Below are 17,986 nucleotides of genomic sequence, written 5' to 3' on the forward strand. Positions count from 1 at the left end.
TTTTCTTTTTTTATTTCTCTTTCTCTCTCTCTCTCTCTCTCTCTCTTTCTCTTTCCATGATGAAGAAGCAAGAAATTTGAGATACCAATCTCGCCAAAGTTTCCAAAGAGACTGCTTTCGATGCAAAATTCGAAGAGACGATGTGAAAAGACACTTATGACGAATCCTCACCTTTCTTGGCACGATCAAGAAGAGAACGAGAACTAAACTGTCTTTCGAGAGTCATCCGATCACCAGATTTGCTAAGAAGATGTCTTGGTTGCTGTAAGAAAATTTGACACTTCAATCCGTCCGATTGCATAACGGTGACGTCTTCATAAGTTATTGGACCGAAATTTACGTGTATCCATCTTGATCATTTATTTCTTGCAATTTGTATCGAAACTGTTATCTTAATAATTATCGATTATATATACATATAATCTCTTTTATCAAATCTGGAATAGAAAATAGAGATAGTTCTCGATCTATAATTGATGGATATTCACAAATCTCGAATAATTGGAATTCCTGGATAAGACATTTTTCGCATTCTGATCAATCCGACCCTTTCCTCAATAAAACTTTTTCGATCGAACCATAAAGAGAGAAGTAGTTGTTATCACCGGTGTGTACACAAACCAGAATGCCGCTAACGCAGTATCCGTTAGCTAGCTTCTTTCCTGGTGGCTAACAAAAGGCGACTAGACTTTTCTGAAAGGCTGCTTTTCACTATGAAATATTCTCCCTTCCTTTACTCATAGATTGCAGCCACGTTGCTAACGTTCTTCCTCTTCATCTTTCGAGATAGAGCAAGTGAACGAGTGGACGAGGGCATTAAGTCCGATGCGTGGCAAAGTCCTGGATGGATTCTATGCGTATAAGTATCCCTGAATCCACATATATCCATGTGTGGATCACGATCGTATGAGTGTGAGTGAGGTTTGCCGAGGGGATAATAGTGTAATGGATGGACAGGGACAACGGACTAACGGATGAGACTGCTGTTTTCGAGATTCCCTCTCTCTCTCTCTCTCTTTCTTTCTCTCTTTTTCTCTTTCTCTCTTTCTCCCTTTCTCTTTCTAATCGTAGGAAAGAAGCAACGAATGAACGAACGAACGAACGGACGAACGAGCTGCCTAGTATCGGTATTATTCTCTTTTGTAGGTTAATTGGCATCATTGTTGTGCATTGTCGAAACGACAACGAATCGTCCACGAGATTAACGAATAAAAGCCGATCGGTATGCCTAATAAAAAAAAAAAAGAGAGAGAGAAAGAGAGAGAGAGAGAAGACCTCTCGGACGATCTCATTCGATATAAATAAACTAACTATTAATTAAGGCGTGTACCCTCGGCATATTATTTCATTTCATCTTGTTTTTCAACGCGAACTCTTTGTTACGTAAATTTAGAAAAGTTTGCAAACATTTTTTTTTCTTTTTTTTTAACACCGAGATGCCATAAAATCGGTAAAATTCCGTCAATTCGGACAACGTATTTGTTACTTTATACGGTCTAACGATCCTCGAACTCATTTGCCTTTACGTAACTCTACGAACGTTCTACGATTTATTTAATAGGATAGTTTTCACTTCGAGAGAAATTTGCTATCGTAAGATCGAGGAATTATGTTTAAAGTTATGTGGATATGGAATTATTTGCATAGTGATCGTGTAACCTTTATTAGTCTAGGTGCTTATAATATTAAAACTTTCAGAATCTCATTATATAGTTCGAACCATTACTAGTAATCGATGGAATAAAAAAGAAAGAAAGAAAAGTTTTCCTTAACTAAAAACATTTCTATTCGAACATAAGTGAAACGTTAATGAAATAAAATAAATCAACGATTTCTGTTCGATTAATTCCAAAAAATATTCTATCAAATATTTTATATGATATAATTTCATCAAAAATATCCAATTTTATTATTGGATCAGGCTGATATTATCAAATCATTAAGTAGTATTTACTGTAAAGTAAAAATATTGTGATGCTAATAAAGATAAAAAATATATACATACATATGTACATACGTACATATATATATTAAGTTTAAGAGAAAAACGATGGTCACATTTTATCGAAGTTTTCACATTCCCCGATAACCATAAAAATCCATTCTCTCTCTCTCTCTCTCTGTCCCTCTCTCCATTTCTCTCTCTCTCTCTCCCTCCCTCTCCCTCTCTCTCTCTCTCTATCAAAGCGGAATTGATTTTCAAAAGACCGATCTAGGGTGATAGGCCACCGATAATCGAGAGCAAGCTCTTCGGTCGAGAGTTGTGTGCCGGCAGTGATTAGACTACTCCGCCGGTTGGAACGCGGAAGTCTTTCACATAACGCTTAAGCAAATGTCTTGTAGACGCATAGGAGAAGTTGCATACCGCCGCTGCCGCCGCCACCGTCACCACCACTGCCGCCATCGACGTCGACTGCCACCATCGACAACAACACGACGACGACAACGACAACAACGACAACGACAACAACGACGACGACGACGACGATGATGCCGCGGGCCGTTAGAAACTTTGACATTCTGAGTCTTCGATTTTCTCACGACTTTTGCCATTCTAACGGGAGCACCATGATTTTCATCTTTCCACCTCCTAATTATTATATTTTCTTTAATGAAATACGAAAAAAAAGACTATGTATACCTATGATATATGTATATACGACATAAAAAGGAAATGAAAAATAAATTCCTCGACTTTAATTTTCTAATTAATTCAAATCGTATTCTTGACAAATCGTAACTAGCAATTAACATTGAGGATATATTATCGTTGTTATTATACGTTTATACAAATTACAAGGACAATTTAAAATACAAAAGTTATTGCGTAATAACCGTGAAAGGAATGAGCCGTTCGTTGACCCCTTGTTCACTGATAGAATTCATTCGACACGCTTTATTTTGTACGTTAATTATATACAGGTCAGGGAGAGATCATCGGCCGATTTAGGTTGGGACGCTGGACGACGTCGTCTACTTAACCGGCCAATTGCTTGTCATTGACACACAAAACCGTTGCTAACGACTATGCCGATCGCTACGACGACGATTCAAAGTATACTAAATACTATTGAAACGTTCTTATGAATTAAGAGACCTTTCAAAGTGTATGAAAAAAGAAAAAAAGAAAAAAGAAAAAAGAAGAAAAAGAAAAAGGAAACGCAGAAAAAACTCGAAGATGATCGTGATCAACGTCTTGATTAGTTTGGCATCGATAAAAGACGAAAGTATCCACACCGGAAATGTCGAACGTGTTTGATAATGATCATAATTCTGAATTTCAATGTATCCGATAATTAGACCTATTATCGACCTTAATTATGGAATATGTTACACGGCTATTAAATACTAATGATGTGTTCATTGAAACACTAGAGTATTAGCATTATCAGTACTCAAAACATAATCAAGTTATTCAGAGTAATCGAAAATAAATACAAGTGAGTGACAATAACTGTTGAACAAATGGTGTATCTTCTAGCAAGTGCCCGTATATTCAGCTAGTAACAAAGTTATGCTCGCTGGTTACTTCGTCGACACTTCTCTCTCTCTATTACAATTAATAACTATAAGCCACTGGTACTATGAACGGAACCTAGCAGAAGCTCGAACGTTCGAACTTACGAAAGGGAACGAAATAAACTCGAACACGAAGCTCGATCTCTCGATCCTTCTTCGATCGTATATGCTGGCCTCCTGTTAAACTAATAACGTCGATAGTTTAGTAGTCGATTCGTCGAAGCTTACCTCGCTCTTGAGATTCAATGGCACGTCGTACGACGCGTCCAACTCGGCTTCCGTTTTCACCTGATGAGACAGCATGCTGTGGCTGTGCCTAGGCGGTACGGCGGTGGCCAACATGTTGGGATGCTGCAAATGCTGAAGACGCGGTGGCTGGAGATGGGGTTGATGGTGATAAGGCGGCGACAATTGGGTGTTCAGAGTGCGAAGATCAGCTGGAGGGGAAGCGGGCGCAGCGGTACTGCTCTGTTCCTCCTCGGCCGAACCCTCCGCCATGTCAGCCTTGCATGCCGGGGACTCGTAATCTGCAAATCGACCAAAACTCTCTGAGGACCGATCTAATAGCGTACGTACGCCGCAATACACGCTCTCCGAGCTAAACCCTCACTCCTCCGCTCCTCTTAACCCCCACTCTCATCCCTCACTAGAAACGCAATTCCATAATAACTCGCTTTCCAGAGTTTCGTGTCCAAGATTCGATCACTCTATAAAGACAGAGAGCAAGAGAGAGAGGGGGGAGAGAGAGAGACAGAGGGAGAAAGAGAGAGATTCGACTTCGATTATCAGTCTCTTTCTTACATCCACTTATCGAGTTTGAAACTGTTAGGCAAGTACTTTTGATTTATGCTAAATTAATAAAAAAAAAATTAATACGATCCTGTTCCGTCTGCAAACATTACGAACTTTGAATTGTACGTGTTCAAGGAAAATATTACAAAAAAAGAAAAATAAACTGCGTACAAGGATATTGCTTAATGGACAATTCTTGTAATAGAAAGTAATAATGATCTAGCATGATGCTGGCCGTTCCAACAATTACGCCCGGAGTAACGAGATTCCTGGCTACAATACCTAACTGCGTGTTGATATATGATATGCCGATGATGATTCATTTGCGTAAAATGGCCATAACCGATAATGAATAACGTTAGTCAAGCGATAATACAACGCGTTGTTCTAGTCGTTTCGTTACGATCGACCGAACGTAATGTGTATTTTGCGAAACTCACAATGGAATCTTATTTAACAGGCATTCACCTTTCTCTAGATTCTCTATTAAATACATTTCTAATTATTACAATTTCGAAGGCTCTAGAGAAGCTAAACTGAATAAGATGTTGTATTTAATAAATATATTTGACCCGTTAAAAAAAAAAAGAAGAAAAAGAAAAGAAACAGGGAAAAAAGCGAAATACTCAACCAAATAAGGAAAATCTTTCTAGAGTCAACTGGACGTCCTAAAAAAATCCTCAAAACAATTTCGACGAGTACAACGGTTCGCTCTTTCTCGACGATCTCGACGACAAAAGGAGGACTTGCGTAAACACGACGATACTAATTAAGCACGAGAGGAGTCCGCGCTAGAGGCCGTATCGAACTGCCGAGCGTGCAGCTGTTAAGAATGCAGACGCTGGAAATTAGAAGCAGCTCGTTCATCTTCCGACTTCAAAGCAAAAACATTTGGTCGGGCCAGAAAGCTCGTAGAGTGTAGGAGTGGGAGACGAAACGAAAAGGGGTTGGAGAGGGTGGAGGAGTGGAAGGAGAAGGAGGAGAAGGATGAAGAGGAGGAGAATCGAGAATAAAATTGCTCGGTAACACGGTGCCTACAGGCATCTCGCATTTATCCGGGTAATTATTTTTATCTAAGCGCTCTGTTAGTAAGAATTCAAGGGCAATGAAATCACTGTGCCGTCTGGATCGGAACTTCTCTCTCTCTTTCTCTCTTTCCAGAGTTTCTGCCTTCTCTTTCTCCCTGATCCATCGGAGCTACCATAGGAGTCGACGTATAGCATCGTCTTATATCCTTCCCCTTCCTCTTCTTCTTCTTCTCCACCTCCTCCTTCTTCTTCTTCTTCTTCTTCTTCTTCTTCATCATCATCATCATCTCCTCGAACGCAACTAACATCTGCTTCTATTTTTGCTCTGGCCCAAGTCCAGCGCTTTACTTTTTAAACCATGAACGCGGACGCCTATGACGAACGGCTGGATGGATCATCGAGCGGAAGCTTCGAGCGAGAAGGACGCGAAGGAAACCAACCGGTTACCACGGACAAATTATTATCAAAGGGTGAGAGAATGCTCGTTCCCTCTCCCTCCCTTCCTCCCACCTTCTCCTTTTCCTCTTCCTCCTTCTCTAGCTCCTTCAACCCATGAACCCCAATCTTCCTCTCTTTTCTCCACCTCTTCTTCCGGGATTACTTTATATTGAAGCAAAAAGGGGATTTTTATAACGGACCCTGGTAAAAATACATATTCGAGGCAAGGGTTTCAAGACAATGACAACTTTTTAGCGTTTACCTCGTAGCATCGTAGTCGTTGTTCGTTACTGGTAGAGAAATAGGGAGACCGGTCGATGCCGACAATAAGTTCCTCTTACGAGTGGCCCGCGACGCGGATAACGAGCTATCGTTGGTCAAAGCAAGCCGATTTCACTGTATCTACACTTTGTGCGATGAAAAGACCGAACCGTCGACTGGTTCCTCCTCGAGTACGATGGAAAAAGCATTCTTGCCTTACGTTTTCTCCAACAATATTTCGTACGGTTCCAGTCCGATTCAACGAACGGTTGATTTTATTCGAGTCGGTTCTAGCTTCTTTCTCCATAGCTCGCTGCATCTCTTGCGGTTCTAATTTTGCCCTTTCTTTTTTCTTCTTTTCTTTTTTCCCCTTTCTTTCTCTGTGCTTGCTTGCTTGCTTGCTTGCTTGCTTGCTAATTTCCGTTGGATTCGTATTAATCGCTCTAGGGTCGCGCCCGTGAAATTACTAGACGCTTTAACCACTGCCTGTCCAAATCGAATTCCGCGGTGATTATTATATCGCGTCCTGAGGATAATGGTGGGTATTCCGAAAGCTAGCCAATTAGTATCGTTGATCTGGGTACTTTAATGAGAGTGCAGTTTCATTAGCCTATCGCGAGCGTTCTCTTGTTTGGATCGAGTAGAAGAGAATGAGAGAAAAAGAAAGACAGAGAGAGAGAGAGAGAGAGAGAGAGAGAGAGAGAGAGAGAGAGAGAGGGACAGAAAGACAGAGAAAAGGAATGAGAGGGTTAGACGAAAAGAGGGGAAGGAAAGATCTTAAGTCTGGACAAAGAAATCGAAAAAATTATAGCGTGATCGGTCGGACATAGCCTCGGCTTTAACTTTCATAATTACTACGTTCCGTTAACGCCAAGAATTCTGAAGAACCCTATCCCTTTATCTTTTTCTCTTTCTATCTATCTATCTTTCTTTCTTTCTTTCTTTCTTTCTTTCTTTCTTTCTTTCTTTCTCTCTTCCTTTCTCTCTTTCTCTTTTTACGGTCACGAATTCACGAATGGATTAATCATCGTTAAATTTAATTCACGTATTTTTTCCCAACGAATCATTAAGCTCCTCGCAACCTCCCCTATGCTATTTTGCTATATCCCCGTTTAGAGTTACCTTTTTCTATTTCTTGAAAACACGTTTCAGCATCCAAATCAACTGGGATACCTAGTTACCTCGATATACAAAGAAGAATTCCAACTGCCCCTTCCTTCTCTTATTCTACGCGTCTTCTCTACTAATAATTGCCGGTAGAACGTTCTAAAAGAGATGACGGTAATTAACCCGTTGTGGTTCTATGCTCGGTTAGACTGGTTGTCTTCAATATCAAGCTTATAATAACGAGCTCCTTCGCGTGTCCGCTTATAAAAAATTATACAAGTTATTATCCGCGATTATATATGATTAATGAAATATTGGAAGTAATATGGGTAACATGGTTAGCGTTATCAAACAGAAAGAAAAATATATACATTGGAAATCCATAGGAATTATTAAGATGACTGATATAGTCCATATTGTGATAATAAGTTAATAGTGCAATTAAGAAACATTGAAGATCTAGTCAACATGATCGGAATTTATTATTAAATAGAGTTACGCTGCATTCTTGTCAAATTAAATAAAACATCGCGCTGATATTTCTTTCGAACTTGTTAGCAAAAAAAAAAAAAAAAAGAAAAAAAGAAAAAGAGAAAAGAAAGAATAAAAAGAAAAAGGAGAAATAAAAAAGAAGGATATCGCAAGACGAGATTTTTCATCGAGATCGGAAAAAAATTATATATCTTAAATCAGAGTCCATGAAAGCCCTCGAGAGTTTCTTTTACCTTATTCATCACCCTCTCTTTTCAATATCACGTCACAAGCCTCCAGGGGGAGATTATGTTTTCGTATTATCGCTATATCCCAGCAGAATCGTTTTGCTTCGAGGACATACGACGTCGGAGAAGAGGAGGAGGAGGAGGAGGAGGACGAGAAGGAGGAGAAGGTGGTGATGGTGGTGGAGGGCGAGGAGGATGATCGTCGGAGACGCATCATCGGCGTACCAACGGCAGCAGCAGCAACAGCAGCAGCAGCGTGCAATTAAGGGGGTTGATTGATGTTAATTCAAAGGGTAATTAAGAATGTTGCGCATAAAAATCCGGTAATTTATGGTCATTGGGGATAATTATATGTTGACCAGCTTGTAATTGCAAGCGCTCTGTGGCCTATAACGCGCTCGGGAATTGTGGGTAGACAGAGAGAGAGAGAGAGAGAGAGAGAGAGAGAGAGAGAGAGAGAGAGAGAGAGAGAGAGAGAGAGATGGAGAGAGTTCGAACCTTGTTGGTACGAGACGAAGCTTGTATAAGCGCGTAGTTTCTGTCTCTCTCTCTCTCTCTCTCCTTCTCTCTATCTCTCCCTCCCTCATCTCGTTCACGTATAGTATGCGTCTTTTCGAACATGTGTGTGAGCTCTCGCGAGCGAACGTACGCGGATGGAAACGCACAGGGGATATATGATCTCAAATCGCGGCTTATTATAGGGGCTGGTAGATAAGGTGGGTTTAGAAACAACCATACGCCTCTGGCCAGCAGCAGCTAGTTTCTGCGTAGTATCTCCTTCTCTCTTTTCCTCCTTTAGCATTCTCACCTACTATCTCTCTCTCTCTCATTCTCTCTCATTCTCTTTCTTTCTCTCTCTCTCTCTCTCTCTCAGTCTCTTAAATGCTAGGAAGACGCTCGAGGCTATAGGTGTGCATAAACCACCTTAGCCGAAGCTCCTTCTCCTTCACTCGAAGTAGAGAGGTACGATTTATGAGGTTGATTTCTAAAACAGCGAAGCCTACTTTGAAAATTTTTGGTTCGAAGCAAATCAAGTCTCGGCTGTACGTTCTTCTCAAAGACGAAGACTATCTGGACCACGGTGAACGTTCTTCTCTCTCTAAGGTGGGGATAAGGGAAAACTATAAATATCTTACTCGCGGATAATCGCCATATGGCTGCTTCGTAAACGGCCGAACGAACGACCGGCCGTTTCTTCTTAACCGTTCGTCGTTAATGCAACGTTTCCCACCCAGACGAATTCTCTTGGTTATAGCAATGAATTTTTAGACAGCCGGGAAAAACAGAAATTTGATACTTGAGAACGATTTCATTTAAAGCGATAAAATATGGGACTAGATGATGTTTGAGGTGGGCGAATTCTCGAAGGAAAATTCAACGCGAAGATTAACGGAGAAGTAAAAGACAAAAAAGAATATATGTAGTAGGAATACCCGTACGAAAACGTAGCAACGGTATATCCGCCAAATTTTTAGGCACTCGTCGGAAAGAAAAAAAGTCATTCATACCCAATATCGATTCTATCTAACGCGAGAAAATGGGATTAGAAGGTGCTGGACAGAAGCATTCTCAAGGGAGACTGCAAGGAGTCTTCGTAAGACGGATGCAGAAGTGAAAGAGAGAAGGGAGAAGTAGTGGTAGTGGTGGTGGTACTAGTAGCAGTAGTAGAGTAGTGTAGTAGTAGTAGTAGTAGTAGTAGTAGTAGTAGTAGTAGCAGTAGTATTCGTAGAAGCTAGTAGTAGCATGGGTAACCCTCCTACTTGAAACACGGCCAATAAAGCGATCCCAGCGGGACCAGTTGGCAACCGCCCATCGCGACATTGTCCCGGCTGGTCCTTTTTCACGATCCCGTAATCAATCGAGCACTCTAATGGCAGAGCATAATCGCGTCTTTGTGGCGCCGCGTGTATTAATGTTCGAACAGACCAAGAAGAAGAAGAAGAAGAAGAAGGAGAAGAAGAAGAAGAGAAAAGAGAGAAGAAAAAAATAAACGAAGAAGAAACGACTCACGCGGCAAATACGTTGCATGTATTACTCGGACGAGTACCTTAGTGTATTACTATGGTGTAAGCGTGTATCGGTTAAGTGCCAGCACCACAGCACCACACACAGAGATGGAAAGAGAGAGAGAGAGAGAGAGAAGGGGGGGTAATGGTCCTTTCGTGCGATACCATTCTGTCAGAAATCCGAAGGGCTTCGCCCCGAGTCACGAAACGCAAGGATTAAACCGAACAGCGGCCTACGTTAATGCAACTGTACGAACGTTTCCTCTTAGAATCCCTAGAACCCTTTCCGTCAAGTTGATTCCTCTGCATCATGCCGCGTGTAGGAGTACGTCAAACGTGTCAATCGTATGATCTAAATTTATGATTTTCTAAGGAAGATCTCTTAGCTTTTATAAGTTGCATCTTTCATACGCTGTATCGAATTTATATTAATTCAAATTAATTATCCATGTCCGGTGACCATTACTTTTTTTTCCTATACAAATATTACCCAATCGTATTACTTTTTTGAACATTAAAAATTTTTTGTTATAATTAGATATATCAAGAGGTTTGACAAGATTAAAGAGAAATCCAATGATTTATCGAAGTATTATACTATATTGATACTTGGATGAAATATACGATAAGCTGCTTCCCAACAAATATTCTCGTGACTATACTTCATATGAATATTTGAAATCTTAAATATTTCAACTCGAAAGAATAAAATAGTCGATTATCATACGATCTATTCAAATCTATTTAGGTATCCTATCAATCCATAGCTTAAATCGTAAATATTTCAAATCAAAAGAAAAATGGCCGATCACACTACTTCGAATTCTATCAAGAGATCAGACATTTTCCTCAAAAAATTCATTTCTATTTACGCGTGTATCTACATATGTACATACCACTAGAAGAGATGTCGGCTATAATACGTCGAATTTACGCTTTCGTTCAAGTACGAAATGGTGAATATGATATATCGAGTACGCAAGGCGATCTTAAGGAGCGCTTAGGCGAAACGAGGAGTATGGAGTATGTTCGGCATCGTACGCCTCGACGCAGGAAGAATATTTCATGTTTTACGGCGCCGGCGTCGTTGGGGCTTCGCTTACCAGGGGGACAAAAAAGTGTCAGGCCGTCGGCTAAATCAGAGCGTGAGTGCATTAAACTCCGAATTACCACAAATAGAACCTTAACCGCACATGCCCATTATAATGGGTGCCCCCCCGCTGAAGATGTATTTACGTACTAAAACCGCCTTCGCGGCTCATGCTGAGTCGTCAGAATTAACATCTGGCCCAAAATCTTATGCGTCTTTACCCTCTCCTCTCTCTCTCTCTCTCTCTCTCTCTTTCTCTCACTTCATTCTTCGGTTCATCGGACCCTTCTCTTTTCCTATTTCTTCTTCTTTCTTTTTTTTATTTCTTCATTATTCGCAATGGGATCGAACGACGGCGAGTTTTCATAACGATTTCAATACGACGTATAAGATACTCTAGTATTTGAAAAAACTTTTGCTGAATGAACTTAACAAAATTGCGACGATTAAAGTATCACTCGTTGCAGCAATGCTCTAATTTTCAACATGACGATTTGGATAGCAGGGAGATTAATAAGCGTGAAAAAAAGAAGAAATAATGCCCTTCAAAGAGATAAATCTTTCTCGAATGATTTCTAAACGATAATCATCGATGAATGATGGATAAACGTGTATGATTCTTTTCTCTTTTTTTTTTTCCTACGAAGGAAAAAAAAAACAGAAGGACGAAAAGAATGGTAGCGCTCCTCGATGGTGCGGCGAAGCACGAAAATCTTGCGAGTGCTTTTACACGCAAATTAGGTCTATTAGAGGCATCGTGCGTACAAAAACATTCGTGACGAAGCATCACTCTCCTCGTCCGTCCACCCTCGACTCAAGCGGAAAGTCTCTCCCTTCCGTGCGCGCGCGTTACGCACGTGCGTGCTTCTTTATGAATTATTAGAATTAATGATACCGCACGCATCGCCTCGCCCTCTATGGGGCCAAGCGTTTCGTCCAATTGTCGTTAGACTCGAACGCCGATGAGAAAAATATTCCAAAGCGAAAAAAGGGGATCTTTTATATCGTTTCTTCGTCTTTTTTTTTTTCGTTATATTCTAACTAAAAGGAAAAGGAAAAGGCTATGGAGAATAAAAGTGAATCCAAAGAATAAAAAAGAAATGAATAGGAATCGTTAATGATGATAAAAGTAATTTTTAAAAATTACTTAATATCAACGGCAACGACTTAAAACTTCAACAACGATGAAACTCAATGAAAAGAATTTGAAGTGAATTACGGTAACTGAGAAACGATCTGAAAAGTGGGTAAATCGTCGAACGGTATGTTATCGTGCGGCGTATCGTCGGTCGAGGGGGTTGAATCGGATTAAAAGCGACTCGGGCTGGAAGCGGGAGAGTCTCAACGGACTTGAACGGAGAATGGGGAAGAGCAACGAAAAAGGGAGGAGAAAGGAATCGAGAAAGTTGGTTGGATTTAAGAGTAACGAGGTGATGCAATGTCTATGCTATTTCGTCATCTTCTTATACTCGATACGCACGAAATAAAATATCCTCTTGTAAATCGAAGAATTGATAGATACAATAAAAGAAAAAAAGAATACTTCAAAAGGTAAATCTAACTTGAACTCTAAGTATGAAAAAATGATGGAAAGTTGCTCGAAATGAAGTGACTTTTGTTAAGCGTTTCGAGAGAAAAAAAAGAAAGAAACAAAATTCTATAATGTTTATCACAAAAACAAGTATATAAAAAATGGACTACTTACATTAACGGAAATGGATTCATTAAGTCTCGAGTTTCTAACGAAGAGAATAGTGTAGGAAAGGGATAGGGTAGAAAGTTCGTTGATTTCTTACACACTAATTCCGGAGCTCCAACCCCAACGATATCGCAGTCGACCTCTTCCTTCGGAATTTTCCGCCTCTGCCTCCACACCATCCCTCCCACCACTAAACCGTATAACCTGGAGCTTCGTTTCTCCTCACTGTTCCTCCCTAACTCTCTTTCTCTCTCTCACTCTGTTTACTCCGATGGATAGAATTTCGTTCTCTCTTTTCTTCACCCATCCTCTTTCAGCATCCTCTCTCTCTTTCTCTCTCTCTTTCTCTTTCTCTCTCTCTCTTTCCCTCGAGTCTCCCTTTTCACCGACACTCCATGGTCCCGAGGCGGCAAGCAAAGAACTCTCCTACCCTCCGGCTGCTGCTCGCACTGATTTTCCACCCTCACCAACACCACCTTCCATCCACCAAGCCCGACAACCTCCCTTCCCAACTCTCTCTCTCTCTCTCTCTCTCTCTTTCTCTCTCTCTCAACCACCCCACACCGTCACTCCTAGTCACGCCGCCAACACGTGCTCCTGTTTACCTCTCCAGTCACATGGTCTAGCGACGTAAGCACACCAACGAAACGGTGTTTTCACGTTTGTTTCCATCTACCTCGGGCGTACAAAAAAAAGAAAACTTTGTAAAGTAAACTGTTCCACGCTAACTTTGACTATATTTCTTTTTCCTCTTTTCTTTTTTCCACGAGTGACTTGCTAATTTCAATAAAAGTTCTTACTTTTTTACTTTGAATGTTACGTTAACGTTACACTGAGAGCTGCAATTATTATTAACCCTTGTCATTCCAAAAATATTACAGCGTAATTGATAATCAACATCAAGAGAATTTTGTAAATGTGAATGCCCTAAGAAAAGACATTAACGCATTATTTTTATGACAGTTGTTTGTCAGTAAAAATGTACATAAATGTTGCATAAACCAAAAAAGTAGTACGATTGATTAAATTACTACCAGTTCGAACGTAACTAACGGTTAAATAAAAAAGATAACAAAAAAAAAAAGAAAGACATATGATCGATACTATGTTTAATTACATATACCTATATTTTCTAAATCATGTATTGACACGAAATTACTCTGTCTACTTTCCATATCGCCACACCTATCGCTTCAATCTTTCCTATTATTGCTACTAAAACTTCTACCTCTGATAATTAGAATGATCAATGTTTCCTCAGGTTAAGAGAAAAAAATTTGTATCAGCGACGACATGTACACGTACATACATACATACATACATACATACATACATACATACATACATACATACATACATACATACATACATACATACATACATACATACATACATACATACATACATACATATATACATACATACATATATACATACATAACACGAGTCTACTCTTGCTGAGGCAAGGTTTGCGTTGTATTAGCATTTCCAGGTCACATTCGCGTGGACACACGCGGGCGTGCATAATTATCGTGCTAATTATTAGAACGCACCTAAGTACCCTGAGGAAATTATCGGTGGCTTCGAACGAGCAATAGGGAAGGCGGGCAAACAACTCGCATGCGGAATCGGCAAACCTAACGTTTGCGCGCTCGCGTTCGCATTCGCTCTCTAACCAACATTCCCGCGCTCGGTTGCTCATTCACTTACTCACTCACTCACTCGCTCGCTCGCTCGCTCGCTCGCTCGCTCGCTCGCTCGCTCGCTCGCTCGCTCACTCACTCACTCACTTGCTCGCTCGCTTGCTCGACCAGGAACGAGAGAGTAACTTTCTTAATTACCGAGATTAACTTAATGGTATCGGGGCGACGATTATTGCCCGCGAGCCACGCCACTCTCTAGCTAGCCTTTCTCGCTAACGTTCTACCATGCCAACATTGAGAAAAGTTCGGGAAATAAAATTGTGGCTTTTGCTATCCGACTCTTGATTTCTTTTTCTCTTATTGTTTCTCTTTCTTTCTTTCTTTCTTACTTTCTCTCTCTCTCTCTCTCTCTCTCTCTCTCTCTCTCTCTTTCTTTCTTCGTTTCTCTTTTATTTTTTTTAATCCTTAGAAACTTTAACTTTTAAATATTCCCATTAGATTTTTTATAAATTTTTCCAGGAAAAGAACAGGTACATTCCTTTCTTAAGATATTAATCAGCGAGTTACATTAGAATTTTTTATTTTAAGTAATATCGTATTAAACGGAATTGACTAACACTTTGTAATTCCCCGATAAGTCCAATTTATTTTTAACGATATCGTAGCCGAGAAGTCGACTAGTTTATTAACGAATAAAGGAATATTTCTAAGAAAGATATATGTGGAATCGATAGAAAGGAATTTATATATAGTAAGTTACTCACCTAAACTGAGCTGCGACCGCTCTACGTGGGACGTCGTCCTGACGCGAGTTGGACGAGCCTCCGTTATTTATCTCTCCCACGATGCGGGTAAAGTCGATCGAAGAGGAATTCGATCCTTTCCCCTTGGAATTCACGAGATATGGCAAGATCGTTTTCTTTCCTTTTCTTCTTCACGAGCCTTCAACGGCGTTCGTAAGATCAGTAGAATCCTTCTTCGCGAATCTCGCGGTCGGTGGTAGACCGACGTCGAGGAACGAACGATTCGGGAAAATCTTCAAGTCTCGTGACATCAGCCTGTTCTAACGGCACGTTTAATTAACCGGTATCTAATTAGTTAGATGGAGTTAGTCAATCTCACGTGACCAACTATATACGATAAGTCACCGCGGTTTAATCAGCTTATACCAGTCACTTTGATAAAGTAAGATAGACGATCGATTCTTCAAAGAATTTTTCTTTTCCTCTTGACTGGTGTGGCTTTTTATTTCGATAAACTCGAAGAAAAAGATAATGAGACGGAACGATCGTAGCGAAACGTAATGCGCTTTTAATTATTCTATTTGTTCAGCAGCGTGCGTGTTCGCTCATCGCCACAACAATGACGACGACGACGACGGCGGCGACGACGACTACGACGACGACGACGACAACGACGACGACGTGCGTCCTGAACGAAAGCGTATAATTTTGAAGCAGAAAAACACTGACGTGTCCCGTCGTGGCGTCACGCGCTCTTCGTAATTGCTCACTGCCAACGATAATTAGGTGTCGCTCGTTAAACTTGTGAACGCGTGAGTGAGAGAGGAAAAAAGAGGTAGAGGGAGAGAGAGAGAGAGAGAGAGAGAGAGAGAGAGAGAGAGAGAAGAGGGAAACAAAATCCTCAAGTTTATCGTCACTTCGCGATTTCACTTTGAGTCCCGAGCGTTACACAGTTATCTTCCTAATCTATGTAAACTTTGTTCACACCTGTCAGTCCAAGTTTCTTTAATTTCAAAAGTGTAGTAATCGATAATGAGGAGTCCAAAGTAGTAAATGTCCGAGCACAAATCGATCGATGTCACCAGTCCGCACAAAACTCACCAAGTTCTATTTATAATCTTCTTAACTAATCCTTTTCTTTTTCTATATCTGTTTTTCTTTCTCTTTCTTTCTCTCTCTCTCTCTCTCTCTCTCTCTCTTGCTCTTCCTCGCGCGTTCCGTAGGTCCGTCCCACGTGCGTCTCTATAGGTCGAGAACGCGTCGGACGCGCACCACCTGGACGTCCCTGCTCTCCTGTTCGTTCTCGACTTCGCGCACTCGCTCTTTTCACCCCGTAATCACGAATGATTTCAACCGGTAAACCCTTTTCCCGATCAGTCACCGACAAATCGTTTTCTTCGAGGATAAAAACGATGAATGATAACACACACGAGATAGAGATATCAGCGTGGAAAAAATACAAGAGTGGTCTAGAAGTGTGTAGCAGCGTAGAATAGAAAATTCTTCTTCTCCTTCTCCTTCTTCTTCTTTTTATTCTTCTGTTTTCTTCTTGTTTTCTTCTTCTAAAGTTGATCCTTTGATCCTTCGGGCAAGTACAATTTCCAATCTCTTCGATCTTTCTCTTCCTCTTCTTTTTCTTCTTCTTCTTCCTCTTCTTTTTTTTCCTCTTCTTCTTCTTCTTCTTCTTCTTCAATGATTATGTTATTTCCTTCTTCCGAATCGAGGATACAAAGTGGAAAATGAGCGGCGTGGTCGGACGTGCACGTTGCTCGGCGCGTGTATCTCGGTGCGAATACCCGGACCTCTACCCTCACGGCTCGCAGTCTGGCTGCGTAGTGGCCCCCCGAGTAGAGTCGAGGGAAGACAAACCCGGCGTCGACACTCTCCCGCCTCACCACTGAGGTAACGCCGACTTTTCTTGGTGGGGGCAGTGGAGGCGGTCCAATGGGAGTGGTCTATGCGCGGAGGTGGGCCGCGAGTTACTCGCGAGAGCTCGTTGTTATGATTGTTATGAGTGTCCGAGCTGCCTCCCAGAGTCGTCAGCCTCGGCCAGAGGGTTCAGAGAGGATGCGGAGGAGGGTGGTACACGCGAAAGGGACCTACCTTCGTCCCTCTTCTTCCTCCCTCCGATCTATCCACCTTTTCCTCCACCCAGCCCTCTCTCGATCTCTGTAATATAACCACCACGAGCTCGAACGAGCTCGTAACCGTCATGCAAATCAGCTCAACGGGGCCAAAGAGTTCGCCGGTACACGTTGCCACCAAGAAACGATACGCAGAGTGAGATTCTTTGAACCAAAAGATACTCTGGAACTTCAGGATTATCAGAATGATAAGTCCTGAGAGCACCATTGAATCTTCTCGTTTAGGTTGATAGTCTTTTATCGATGATTTGCGAGAGAGATCGGAGTTATTTCATTTGGTTCTGCCTGGAAGGCAGATTAAACTCGATGGATACCTAACTCTTTCCACTACTGGATTTAAGACGTTTGATAATTCGATAGGTTACTCTTCCATCTCGCGGTTTGAAACGAGGATATAATTTTATGATAAATGAGAGATAATGGAGAGGAATTTGTTTCTTACGTGATTGTGACAGATACAGCGATCTCGAGGAATGCGTAAGAAACGAATTTTATCGTATCTTTAATTTATTTAACTTTGCGTGCATTCGAATATTATTTCTCTTGAAATGATTTCTCATGGATTTCTTACAACGATAACTCACAGAGCAAGTCATTTAAAAAAAACGTTGTATACTTTTATCGGATTAAATTTACGAAGTTTTAGAAACTAGGTATGGTTAATGATTCACGTTTCTCCATTCACCGAAGTTGTTTATGTCATTATAACTCTGTAAAAACTATTCGAAAGGAATTAACAGGAAACGTCCAACGATCTTCAACTTCACATCCCTGGGAGACTCAGTACATGCAAACTT

The 17,986-nt window shown here is 40.9% G+C and overlaps 1 protein-coding gene across 5 annotated transcripts in view; it reads right to left on the reverse strand.

The window, feature by feature from the left end:
• LOC127069821 (POU domain, class 6, transcription factor 1) overlaps positions 1–16,887 on the reverse strand; it is a 123,972-nt gene extending 107,085 nt beyond the window's left edge. The window contains exons 1-2 of one of the 5 annotated variants that reach the window (XM_051007348.1): positions 15,067–16,887; positions 3,748–4,046 (exon numbers count right to left, since the gene is read on the reverse strand). In XM_051007348.1, the coding sequence (XP_050863305.1) occupies positions 3,748–4,017 (270 nt within the window). In that variant the 5' untranslated portion in view covers positions 4,018–4,046; positions 15,067–16,887. Of the gene's footprint in view, positions 1–3,747; positions 4,047–12,756; positions 13,142–15,066 lie in introns of those variants that run through there. The other 4 variants (XM_051007346.1, XM_051007344.1, XM_051007347.1 and 1 more) reach the window with 4 other exon arrangements.
• Positions 16,888–17,986: the final 1,099 nt, after the last annotated feature.

Source organism: Vespula vulgaris, chromosome 16 (genome assembly GCF_905475345.1).
Source record: "Vespula vulgaris chromosome 16, iyVesVulg1.1, whole genome shotgun sequence".
Lineage (NCBI taxonomy): Eukaryota > Metazoa > Arthropoda > Insecta > Hymenoptera > Vespidae > Vespula > Vespula vulgaris.